Source organism: Heloderma suspectum, chromosome 3, assembly GCF_057233095.1.
Source record: "Heloderma suspectum isolate Gila_16-S chromosome 3, 16-S_ref, whole genome shotgun sequence".
Lineage (NCBI taxonomy): Eukaryota > Metazoa > Chordata > Lepidosauria > Squamata > Helodermatidae > Heloderma > Heloderma suspectum.
This window is the reverse complement of record NC_139460.1, coordinates 156,419,806-156,433,502: the sequence shown is the minus strand read 5'-3', so window position 1 is coordinate 156,433,502 and position 13,697 is coordinate 156,419,806. Positions and strand designations below refer to the sequence as shown.

The 13,697-nt window shown below is 39.6% G+C and overlaps 1 protein-coding gene across 6 annotated transcripts in view; it reads left to right on the top strand.

Moving 5' to 3' along the window:
* The window catches only part of LMO7 (LIM domain 7), a 202,771-nt gene that overhangs the window by 95,368 nt on the left and 93,706 nt on the right, over positions 1-13,697 (top strand). For all 6 annotated transcript variants that reach the window (XM_084844819.1, XM_084844815.1, XM_084844814.1 and 3 more), the window contains one exon: positions 2,972-3,078. In XM_084844819.1, coding sequence (XP_084700945.1) covers positions 2,972-3,078 — 107 coding nt within the window. The remainder of the gene's footprint in view (positions 1-2,971; positions 3,079-13,697) is intronic.

Below are 13,697 nucleotides of genomic sequence, written 5' to 3'. Positions count from 1 at the left end.
TGAAAACAACTAATACTAAACATTTGAATTGGCATATTTTCTTCCAACACCAATGGTATGTTGATGCAATGTCATTGCAGTGTCTTGATTTATTAGGTTATACTAATGTCATTGTTAGTGTGATCGATCGTTTACAAAGCACTGATGTTGAAGTCTTAGGGTATTAAGGGAATTAAACAAAAAACTACTAATACAACTTAAGGTGGTCAATATAAACATTGAAAGTCCTTGAATAAGAGTGCATGTATAACTGACTGAAACCTTTGGACTTGGTAGACTGTGAATATATTTCACGCTAATTTATTCATAGTTATTAAAACTAATTTTGGTTTTGCTTGCAGAAATGGAATGGCAGGCATCTAAATGAAGGTAGAAAAGGGTCCAATGTTTCAATTAAATTCACCTGTGGTTTGGAGAAACACTCATGGTTTTCCACCGTAATCCAAGTTCTCTGATTAGTTTAGGCTCCCGCAACACATACCTCTCTCTGATTGAATGTTAAAGATATGCCATAACTTGTATTTCTGCTAATGATGAAAAGCTGTTTGCCCCAGCTGAATAATATGTCAGTACATTGGGGTGTGCATACCAGAATTCACATTTGTTACATAAGTTGAACATATGACTCCCAAAGAGTTTGTTTAAGCAAAGAAAGAAAGCAAACAACTGAAGAGCTTGGAGGGTGCTGCCCAAATGGAATTGACAAGAAGCCAGAATTTTAAACTTCAAATTAACTTTATGTACTATATAATACACAATCCCTGTCTCACTCTTCTGAGAACTTAAGGGTGCAATCCAATGAATGTTTAGACAGAAAAACAACTCTCAGAATTGCCCAGCCAATATGGCTGGCTGGGGAATTCTGGAAGTTGAAGGATTTTTTTTTCTGTCTAAACATTGCAGCCTAAGTTGGTTTTCTGTAAATAGTGTGTACTTCTATAAAATCAAAACAAGTAGGTGGTTCCATAATTTGATTATTTTTCTCTCAAAATTGCATATGCCCATTGGGGAAATCAGCGCAACAGTATGAAGGCACGGTCCAAATGGCACTAGGGTTGCTAACAATAATAAAAATGCAGATTAAAAACAAAATGTTAATTAAAACATGACATAAAAACACAGTGAAAAAGACAACAATGAAATAAATAGATAGCACCCAAACAGTTAAAACCCCTTTCAGCAACAGACCAGCTTACATGTCAACGCCTGCCTGAATAAAAATGTTTTTGCCTGCCAATGGAAGGACAACAGAGCAGGAACCAATGTAGCCTCTCTTGGCAGGGAGTTCTAGAGCCTGGGAACAGCCACCAAGAAGGTGGCTCTTGCCTCCCCAACAGAAGTGCCTCTGACGGTGGCTGGACTGAGAGAAGGGCTTGCCCCAAAGATCCTAATACCCAGGCAGGCTTGTTTGGGAGAAGGTAGTCTTTCAGATACCCTGGTCCCAAGAATAAATCCCTGTATAGGGCTTTATAGGTCATAAGCAGCACTTTGACTTGTGCCTGGAAACTGACTGGTAGCCAGTGAAGCTGCTGGAACAAATGAGTTGCGTACACCCTGTAACCTGCCCCGGTCAACAGTCTGGCCTCAGCATTCTGGACCAGCTGAAGTTTCCAAAGACTGCTCAAAGGCAGCTCCACATAAGCTCCACATACTGTACCTCCACAAAAGGTACAGTAGTCCAAACAGGACGTAACTAAGGCATGCATGACCATGGTTAGATCAGACATCTCTAGGAACAGGTATAGTTGGCGCGCTAGCCTCAGCTGTTCAAACGTACTCCAGGCCACTGCCAAAATCTGGACATCCAAGTTCAGGCTTGAATCCAGGAGTACATCCAAACTGCAAACCTGAATCTTCAGGAGGAATGTAACCCCATCCAGCACTGGATGAATCCCTATTCTTTGATCTGCCTTTCAACAAATCAGAATCACCTCTGTCTTTTCTGGATTAAACTTCAATTTACTTGCCCTCAATTTCTTTGGCCGTTAAGTTGCCATCTTATAGGCAGGGAAATCATGTGTATCTCAGCCATACACTGTATCATCAGTGGGGGAAAATGAGTGTGACATCAGTTATTACAACCAAGTATGATCCTGAGTATCTAGTGATACTGATCGTTTTCTGTACATTATTAAATGCTATGGGGGGGGGGGGATACTTAATCCGTAATAGTCATGGTTTCAGTTGTCATAGTGCCCACTGGTGGGTTTAGTACTAACAAGATGAACACTGTTTAAGTGCACATATCCTTTGAACAAAAAGTGAGAACATCAACTACAAAATCCTCCCTATATTGTTCCATGTATGCTGCAGTCACTGACTCAATCAGCAGTTGGCCCAGAGCAGGTGTAGTCCGTCAGCGCTAAACAGCACCTATGCTTTTTAGTTTACCCAATGAAAACCACAGATTTGTGCTGTGTCTTTTTGCTCTTGCCTTTCATTTGCATTCTCTCTCTCACACTCCCTCTCTCTCTGTTTCTTTCTCTCTCTTTCTCAAATATATATATATATATATATGCCTTCTCAGTAACCAAAGCCAGATTCCAGGTGCAGTATTCTACAGTCAATCTGTAATCATAGAAACCAAGTTCCTCCTCTTAATTCCTCTGTTGCCAACCATTTCTGGGTGGGTGAATGTCAGTAGCTGGAGTTATTTTTAAATGTGAGAGGTGAGGCTTGTCATGCAAAGCTAAAAAGAGGGCGTTTGTTTGCAGAGCTGACATCAAATGCAGATTGCTGCTTACTGGCTGGGCATTTTTGCTTTATACCTGGTAATCTTTAACTTGGTCTGTCAGTCACAGAGATCACTGCTCAGCCCAGCGATTCATATGAAATACTGGTAGTATTTATGATCCAGGAGACAGATCTTTTGTATTTCCACGTACTGGACTTTGAAACTTTGGCTTACCAACTTGTGGTTCCTTCCTTCACATTGCTTAACTAAGCAGTCACTTTCCACTTGTCTTCACAGGATAATATCAATGTGTTTTTGAAAGCGTGTGAAAATCTTGGATTAAAAGAAGCTCAACTTTTTCATCCTGGTGACCTTCAGGATTTATCTAATCGAGTTACTGTCAAGTAAGTGTCCTGTGTTTTATCAGTTAACTTGAGGATATGCTTTTTGGTTTTGCCATTCATACATACAGTAGCTTATGTAATGTTGGTATATAGTGTTAAGGTTGTGTATTTAAGAAGTACAAACCTATAAAAAGTTGAGATTATTTGATTTGTGCAGATTTTCCCGGAACATCCATCCTTGGTATTTTCTTAGGTTATTTGCTGACATTTAAAATGTAGTAAGCTGCTTTACTAATTAATGGTTACATTGCTTAAAGATGCAAAGTAGAAGATTCCATGGTTTTTACATGCGAAAGTAAAACTGGAAACTATCACTATAAGCCTGTAATTACTAGGAGGGTGTTCTCTATGTGGGGTAGGGTGGGGTGGAGGTGTACATGCATGCACTCACCTTTTGGTCTAGCATTCAAATACTGAAGTCTGAAATCTGGAGAAGTGGACCTAGGGTGCACACTCACTCCTCTATAGATGTATTGCTAGTATGTTTTGTGATATATTATTAAGCGTATTTGAGAGTGGCCATGCTGGCTGAGGGTGATGGAAGCTGTGGTTCAACATAGCTGGAGGGCAGGAGGCTGGGGAAGGTTGGCGTAGTGGCGAGGATTGTGAGCTGTAGACCAGAATCCCCTAGGTTCAAATTTTGTCTGAGCTGTTACTTCATCAGATGGTCGTGGGTAAACAACCACTTCACAGCCACAGTGACCCATCTGTGAAATTGGGATTATAATAGTGACCCAGCTCAAGGGCTGATGTAGGGATTATTACAAACAATGCATTTGAAGCCCTGTTTGTTAATGATATACGTGTTTGCTGTTTGTTAATGATATACGTGTTTGCTGTTTGTTAATGATATAAGTGTTTGCTAACGATGATAATAAAGAATAATGTCATTATTCCTGAGCAATTTTTCTCTTGCCATCCAGAATGTGATTCAGAAGTTTTACCATGCACAAAGCCTGTGTGTATATGTGTGCATGAGAGAGAGACAGACAGACAGACAGACATATTTTCTCTTGGAAATTAAAGCTAAGTACCATGTGTTCAGGCAAAGAATAATTGCTAGTATTTTAGACTGGTTCACTAGAAAATATAAATATGTTGGATCTTGCACAATTATTTATTGCTTTCTATAATCTTGAGTCTGCCAGAGCGCATATACATATATAGAGGAGGTTTATGAGTTTCAGTAAAGAGCAGGACAAAGTCCTTAATACATTGCCAAGAATTTTATCGTTAACAAGGGTTACTAAGGTAAATATGGCATACAGGAAATGTTTCCTTGGACTGTTAAGCTTTGTCAGTGTTGAGCACGCTCATTACCTTGGTGGTAACAGGTTGTGGAAAAGGAGGTGGGGCAGTAATCAGCAAGAAAAAAATGTAAGGATTCAATACAGCTTTTACCCTTGGCCTTTCAGTTTGTTCGAGAAGGGCAATGTGTATGCAACTGCAGTTGCCAAGAATGTTGGTTGAAGAATGGTAAACAATGTTGTGAAATCAACCTTGCTAAACCTGCAGCAACCTGGAAAAGAATACTAATCAAAATCAGGATTTCAGATAACCATTTTATTGGTATGTAAGTATTGCCTCCAGGTAACCAAGCGAGAGATACCAGTGTGCAGGTCAGGAAAGGCAAAGGAACAGCTCAGCAGGCAAGGTCCCTAACAGAGCAACGCTCTGGAGGCATTGTGAGACTGATCTCTCTCCTCTGCTGTTCCTGGAAGTGTGAGGGAAACAGCAAGGCATGCCCCATCCAGAGCAGAATCCTTTTATGGTGGGTGGGACAGTCTGATGTGCTGTCCCACAGTGGAGTTTTATCTTAAACATGGTTTTATTCAAACTAACTGACACCTTTTTCCCTGGTAGAGAGAGGGATAAAAAGAGTAAGTCTCTCTAGCCCTGATGCAAATGTTGTAGAAGTAGTGGTTGTACTTTCTGTCCCCAATGCCAGAGAGAGAGGGAGTGAGGGAGAGATGGGAATGAGTTCTGGCATCCCACTGTGTTTGCCAGGCTGGCAAACACAGTGGTTGGTGTATGTGTATGTGTCTGCGCATGTGAGAGAGAGACAGCTTAGTCTCTGTGCTGATGATATGGATGCTGTCTGTGGGACCATTTTTGCTTTAAGCCTGGAGGGAGAAAAAGCAGCTGCCATTAAGGCTGAACTGAAGAGAGCTTGCCACTAATGGCAATTGACCTTCCATCCTGCTCTGTCCTGTCTTCAGAAACATGAGGGCAAGGGTGAATGGAGATATCTACCTGTCATTAGTATTTACCAGAGTGAGGAAGGTGAGGCTCGAGTCATTTGGTCTACAACTCCCATCTTCCCTGACCATAGGCAATGCTGGTTAAGATGGGAGTTGAAGGCAAAAACATCTGGAGGGCCACAGATTGCTCACCCCTACTTTAAACAACAGAAAGCTTTCCAAAATTCTAGGAATTCTGGCAAGACAAGAACTAGCATCCCTCACCCCCCAGTTTTGTATCTGCAATTGTCATGAAGCCTGTGGAAAAAATGGTGACACTGCCAGTAACGATACTTATACAGATGTATCCTTAAATAGTAAAGGTGTTGAGAATACTGAGTTAAAGTAATAAACATTTTGTAATTTATAGTTTGTCTGCCCTGTTCTTTTTAGACTGGTACAGGTATCAATGTTTACTGGCTGGAATGATTAGAAGTTGACATGAGCTCATCTTCAGCTGCAGTAACTAGGTTTTGAAATAAACTGAGATCAGATAGCTTAAGAGGAAACAGTTACGCAACGTATCCCCTGAAACTCTTAGTGTGACTGCAAGCAAAAATAGCAATATTTTATTGCAATAAAATAGCAATAACAAAAATAGCCATTGGTCGTAGGTAATGAAATCAATGATGAAATTGGTTGGATTTGAGAACTTCTGCTGTTGCCTTGGTAGCTCTTAGAGTAGGAAATTATCCCTCCTATGATGTAGCTCTATTTCAGATCCACAAGGATTGGACAGCATTTTTTTTCTCCATTATTAGTTTAAGCAGATTTAGAACTGTGTCAAGCCATGTAGTTGCTAGCAAACACAAGACACACTCACCCACCCCATCTTTTAATTAGTGCTGGGAAGTCTGCAATTTTCTGTGCCATTTATCACATGGTAGTTTTACTCTAAATTGTATTCTTCATATAACCACTTTCCCCCCATTTCAACCTTATTGTAGAGCTCAACATCACATTGGTTTGTGGTATGTGTTAAGACTTCAATTAAGAGAAATAATGGGAAAATTGTTTTCTTTTGCAGTGTCTTGTACATCCATTATGATCTGTTCTGCACGCTCCAGTTAAATTAATGGGAGCTGTAGCAGTGTCTTTCCTTCAATAGGACTAGTGCAAAGGAAGTTCACAGTGGATTTTGGCCTTTGTATAGTGATGTTTTCATTGATAAGATGCTCCACTGTCAACATGGTGTATCTGGAAGTAACTGTCGTTATGTCGACATAGTGACTGTGGTAGGATGGATTTTTGCCTTAGGACAGTTGTTACTCAAAGCATTTTAATGCTTGTAGGAACACCAGTGAAGTAACTGTGCCATGAGCACTGTGAGTTTGTTTTTGTATTGATCACAAATATTATCTGCAGTACTTTTAAGGAGTTTCATAGTGAATATTTTGTATCTGTGTTTAAGCATATTGCAGACATAATAGAGTGCTGGGGTTAATGCTGAATGTTCCCTTAGAGAGAAGCTATGACATACATAAGGCTTTAACTAGTTTTTACGATCTGTATTAAGCTATCAATAATGGTATTCCAAACCAATTGTGTCATAACTTTCAGCTTCCATGCGTCTTTACTGTAGCAGTGGACCTGAGTATAAAAAGGCAGGGTCCCTTTCTATGTCCTACCTAGGCAGGCAAGCCAATAATGTATATTCTCAACTCCCCAAGGGGAGTTTGAGTACTCCAGTTCCAATTACTGCTATTACAGCACTGGGATTGCAAGTATGTAAACACTGAAATCTGATGCGTGTTTGTATAATCAATTGAGAGAATTATGTTCACAATCTAGGCAGACAATGATTCTGCAAAGTATATGCACATTTTTCTTGGATATATTTTCTGTACAAGGAGGTTCAGTATGAATCTCTGTGTCTGTAGGAAGTACATGTGTCTTGAGGTCATATGACTGAGATTATTATAGGGTGCAACGTGAAACTCCTGCTAAAAATACTTGCAGTAGCTTGTAGGGCTGAACAGTGCATTTCAGTCTCTTAATTCCTCCTGTGAAGTACTGTTGAAGTCTCAGTACCCTATTATGTCTTTTATAACTAGAACTTTTGTAAATATTGAAAGCTTTGATTTGGAAATATTGGTATTAATATACTTTTGAAGAGGAATCTCACTATGTAGAAAGTTTTTATAGCATGAAAAATGGGCCATATGTACATGCCCTAGGAGTGAAAATGGAAATAGCTCTTGTGTCCTGATTCTAAGCATGTTTACTCAGAAGTAAGTCTTGCTGAACATAATACAACTTAAATCATAGGTAAACATAGGATTGCAGCCTTGCTGTTCAACTCTGAATATATGTCTTGGTGCAATGTACCAGCTTCCATATCTGAGTTATGCATATTTTGTCCTTCATGCTGCATGTCCAAATGGTTATGGCCATTCTGTCATACAGTGTGCTTCCTTATGTAACTGTGTGCACGTTCTACATGTTGCTCTCAGTTACTTATTCCTGTATTTTGCAGTATAGAAACTTGAATTTGTTGCACAGAGGAATGACATCAGCCTGTTAACTCCTCACTTTTAATTATGAACTCCTAAGCAATCATCTTAACAGCTTTTGTGAAGTATCTTAATTTTATCAGTATTGAACTCTACAATCATTAACACTGCAGAGAATTAAGTACCTTTGAACTTAGTGGGGCTGATTTTGAGTGAATAGGTTTAGAACTGGGCTGGGACCCCGATATTTAAATATACGGTTGTTAGCCAGTTACTATTTAAAATGCTGAGCAAAACACTTCCTATGATGACTTTCTTAAATCTGTAGTCATTTCATAGTAATTTAAAGTGATTTTTTAATCTTACTGTTTCAAATTCTAATTCTAAATGCTTCTGTAAAGCAGGAGTGGGAAACTTGTGGCCTTCCAGAGTTTTGGCCTGCAACTCCCATCATCCATCACCATTGGCTATGTCGGCTTGTGGGAGTTGTAAGCTAAAACATCTGGAGAGCCATATATTGCCCACCCCTGTTGTAGAGACTTCAAATCTAATCTGTATTCTGTCAATTGCTGGTAGGGAGATTTGCAAGCATATTACTTAATGTACCAGTTGTTATGACTGTATGATAACCTGAACAAAAATACACTCCTACTTGAAACTTAGTAGGCACTTTATCCTCCACAGTCTCCATGGCTATCTGGCAGATTCAGATTTGACTTGACTTCTTTGGCAACACACATGGAAATACTAGGTCCCTTTGGAATGGATAATAGTCTATTTTAGCTGAACATTCAACAGCATCACTAGATAATTTCTTCATAGCAGGAGAGGGAAGGATTATATCCAGCCTGGATTTAGATGCCCTAAATGCCCAAGGCTAAGAGAACAAAAGGTTGGCCTTATTTAATTCAGAGTTGGCTCACCACTACTCATAAGTGAGGGGAGACATTCTGTTTTTACTTAAGAGTTAAACTGAGAATATCAAGGCTTTAACTTGTGTCACAGACTGTGAAGATTCCTTTAACTAGGAATTCAACTGAAATTATGACTTATGATTGGTGAAGGTTAAGTTGAACTCTCCCTGATAAACTAGTTTTCTAAAGGCAGATAATATTTTTCATAGGGGAAGATGCAGCTTGAAGCAGTACAGATCAGGAAAGCTTAACCATTTGATTTTGCTGAAAGTGCAACTGAACCAAAGTCAGGCAGGTAGAAGTGGGAGAAGGAAACTAGAGGGCATACAACAGCTGCTTGACATAAAAACACCATGCTTTTATAGCATCACTTAAATTACTGGTAAAATATATGCAATAGTAACTCTGAGCGTAATCTCCAGCAAGAGACATTACGAACTGAAACTACTGAAGCATACTAAAAATGTTCTTAAATTGAACAAGCAACAAGTTAAATTGAACAAGCAGCTAGAGTGATACTTCCTTTTTTCGCTCTTTTCCTATTTAATCCTTCATGCTATAGCATTTATAACCATAACTAGGTTATTGAATCTTTAAATATTCGTACAGTTCTGTACAAATAAAATTAAGTAGAACTGAATTACTGAATCATAACAAAATATAACTTCTGATAAGTAAATATTTAGAACCTAATGTAAAGTAGGTACTCAAGTATAATTGTATCCATTTTGACTGCTTTTATCCTATGGCTAAAATGCATGCATAGTGATGCAGCGTAAGTAATTTCTATACCTTGTCTACCTTGTGGGATCATCACCTGTGTAAGTCAGTGGATAAACATCTAATGCTTTTAGAACTCCTATGTATTTTAGGTGCATTGGATGGAGATGAATGGTATTTATCTTTGAAGTCGAGATATGTGGGTGTGTCATAGATCCATACAGATCAGTCATTATTGCACATTGCTTTAAATTGATGGTTTTGCTTTTCACTGGCACTGAGTGTTTCCCTTAATAGCTCACTTGAAAATCTTTTGGAGGCCAGTTCCTTCAAACATACGCATTTCTTTCCCTTCACAAAGGGAGAATCAATTTTCATTTGGCCCACTAGTTCAGGGTAGGCAGAAAATCATCATAAATGTAGATTGGTGGGCAAAGTGAAGTACTTCCCTTCTAGTCATAAGATGCTATTTAAACTCCAGCTGTTTTTCAGGAGAAATGAGGAGATGGCCCCAAGGGCTCATGTAGATTTCACCCATGATCTTCTATAAAACACACTGAAAATATAGGTGCATGTGAGAGAGACAGACTGACTGACTTGATGGTGATTACGAGTAGCAGATATATAGTAAGCAAAGCAGTGCCCAAGGTTAGGCCATACTCAATTATGGTCACCTTAAAAGTGCTGGTAGTATTTATTGTAGCAATCCAAATATTATCTCTCCTGCTGGCACTAATTAATAGAAGGGAATAAGAACAGGGGATGTGGTATATTGAACATAGCTTTAAGGGGCCTGTAACATTAACAGTCCAGTTTCCTTTCTGATACTTGCCTGGTATAGTTTGGTCCCAGTGAGTGTAGCTCTGTATGTGTTAAGTTGGAGCATGTGGAAATCTGCATAAACTGGTTTGCTACCTGAAGGTTATGTTACAGTGTGGTGTTTTTAATGAAAAGGAAGCTGTGTCTGCTGATTGCTTACCTGAGAGCAGAACCTATTGCGGAATGGAAGCCTGAGTAAGTACTCCACCCCTGAAATCCACAGGCAAAAAGGAACATTATAGGACAAAAGGTTCATATCTCTGAAGTGGAATAGCTTTTGACTTGTGCATGCTTCATTTTAGGTTGTGTGAAGAGGCTTCTCTATGTTCTATGTTCAAAGAACCTAGTATGCTTATAGTAACAATTCTATCAGTAATCCCAAGTTTTATAGTGTATAATTATGAATTCAAAATGGACCTCTCTCCATAAAGATAAGCTTTTTAAAAAGCATATTACTTTACTTTCAAAAATTTGTCCTTTGTTACAGTTACGTGATGGTCGCTGCTGAGTCATTCTTACACATGCCCTCTTGCACATTTATCTTCCAAGGTTGTACCTCATATGTGGAGTTTCTGAGGCGTGATTGGAAATGTTTTGTGAATGACTCATTAAGTATTATTTCATACAATCTGAGTAGGCTGAAAATTATGTAGGCAGCAGTAACATTGGTGTCCTATCACATGTTTAGTATCTCTAAGAATAATTAAAATGATCATATCTTCACACAATATGCTGGCAATCCTGTTATGAGATCTTCATAGAATGACATGGAGTGAGCAACTTAGATGAATTGGAGGAAGGCTTGGTATTTTGAGAAGGATGCAGCCTACATTATCTGCTTTCCAAAAAAGAAAAAGTAGTGCTATATTTGTTCTCGATTGCTAGTTCTCAGATTTCACGTTATATCGAGCATATTTGTCAGAAAGCTCTCAAAAGTGTTCAGTCTGGCTGTTAGACCAGAGCATCACTGATACCTTAGAATCACTCAGTGGCCCAGTTCCAGACATAAAGGAAAATCATGGTTTTCTGTTATGACAACAAGCCAGTATGGGCCTTTGGCCCATATCCCTCCCCCTCTTTCATAATCAAAAAGAGAATGAAATCTTCTGCTGTTGAACAAACCATAGTTCCCTGTTAGGTCCAAACTTGAGGAGCTGTGGTTTGTTCTAAATGTAGTTTAGTTAAAACAACTAGGCTCAAACTGTGGTAAATGCTGAAAATGAATGAAAAAAATGAGGTGAATGAAAAAATGTTGGCACACTTCTCCAAAATAGCCCCACCTAAGTGTGTTTATAGATGTTTCTATACCACCATGCCCCTTTATGAGAAACATGAGATGACAAGATTGAACATCGACATCTTGGGAATCAGCGAACTAAAATGGACAGGCATGGGCGAATTTAATTCACGTGACCATCATATCTACTATTGTGGGCAAGAATCCCTTAGAAGAAATGGAGTAGCACTCATAGTCAACAAAAGGGTGGGAAAAGCAGTACTGGGGTACAATCTCAAAAACGATAGAATTATCTCAGTACGAATCCAAGGCAAACCATTCAACATCACAGTAATTCAAGTCTATGCCCCAACCACTGATGCCGAAGAAGCTGAGGTTGATCGGTTCTATGAAGACCTACAACACCTTCTAGAACTAACACCAAAAAAAGATGTCCTCTTCATCATAGGGGATTGGAATGCGAAAGTAGGAAGTCAAGAAATCACCAGGATAACAGGCAGGCATGGCCTTGGTGTACAAAATGAAGCAGGACAAAGGCTAATAGAGTTTTGCCAAGAGAACACGCTGATCATAGCAAACACTCTTTTCCAACAGCACAAGAGACGACTCTACACATGGACATCACCAGATGGTCAATATCGAAATCAGATTGATTATGTCCTTTGCAGCCAAAGATGGAGAAGCTCCATACAGTCAGTAAAAACAAGACCTGGAGCTGACTGTGGCTCAGATCATGAGCTGCTTCTTGAAAAATTTCAGCTTAAATTGAAGAACGTAGGGAAAACCACTAAACCATTCAGGTATGACCTAAATCATATCCCTTATGAATATACAGTGGAGGTGAGGAATAGATTTCAGGGATTAGACCTAATAGACGGAGTGCCTGAGGAACTATGGCTGGAGGTCCGTAACATTGTTCAGGAGGCAGCAACTCAATCCATCCCAAAGAAAAAGAAATGCAAGAAAGCCAAGTGGCTGTCTGATGAGGCTTTACAAGGAGCTGAGGAAAGAAGGGAAGCGAAAAGCAAGGGAGAAAGGGGAAGATATATCCAACTGAATGCAGAGTTCCAGAGAATAGCAAGGAGAGACAAGAAGGCCTTCTTAAATGAACAATGCAAAGAAATCGAGGAAAACAACAGAATGGGAAAGACTAGAGATCTCTTCAAGAAAATTGGAGATCTCAAGGGAATGTTTTGTGCAAAGACGGGCATGATAAAGGACAAAGAAGGCAGGGACCTAACAGGAGCAGATGAGATTAAGAAGAGGTGGAAAGAATACACAGAAGAACTATACAGGAAATATCTGAATGTCCCTGATAGCCATGATAGTGCGGTCACTGAACTTGAGCCGGACATCCTAGGGAGTGAAGTCAAGTGGGCCTTAGGAAGCATTAGTAACAACAAAGCTAGCGGAGATGACAGTATTCCAGCTGAGCTATTTAAAATCCTAAAAGATGATGCTGTTAAAGTGCTGCATTCAATATGCCAACAAATTTGGAACACTCAGCAATGGCCGCAAGACTGGAAAAGGTCAGTTTACATTCCAATTCCAAAGAAGGGCAACGCCAAAGAGTGTTCAAAGTACCGCACAATTGCGCTCATTTCACATGCCAGCAAGGTGATGCTCAAAATCCTACAAGCTAGGCTTCAGCAGTATGCGAACCGAGAACTACCGGAAGTACAAGCTGGGTTTCAAAGAGGCAGAGGAACTAGAGATCAAATCGCCAACATTCGCTGCATCATGGAGAAAGCAAGAGAATTCCAGAAAAATGTCTATTTCTGCTTCATTGACTACGCTAAAGCCTTTGATTGTGTGGATCACAACAAACTGTGTCAAATTCTTAAAGTGATGGGAGTACCAGACCACCTTACCTGTCTCCTGAGAAACCTGTTCGAGGGTCAAGAAGCAACAGTAAGAACCAGACATGGAACAACCGAGTGGTTCAAAATTGGGAAAGGAGTATGACAAGGCTGCATATTGTCACTCTGCTTGTTTAACTTATATGCAGAGTACATCATGAGAAATGCCGGTTTGGTTGAATCAGAGGTCGGAATTAAGATTGCTGGGAGAATTCTCAACAACCTCCGATATGCAGACGATACCACCCTAATGGCAGAAAGTGAAGAGGATCTAAAGAGCCTCTTGTTGAGGGTGAAAGAGGAGAGTACAAAAGCTGGTTTGAAACTCAACATTAAGAAAACTAAGATCATGGCATCTGGCCCTATCACTTCCTGGC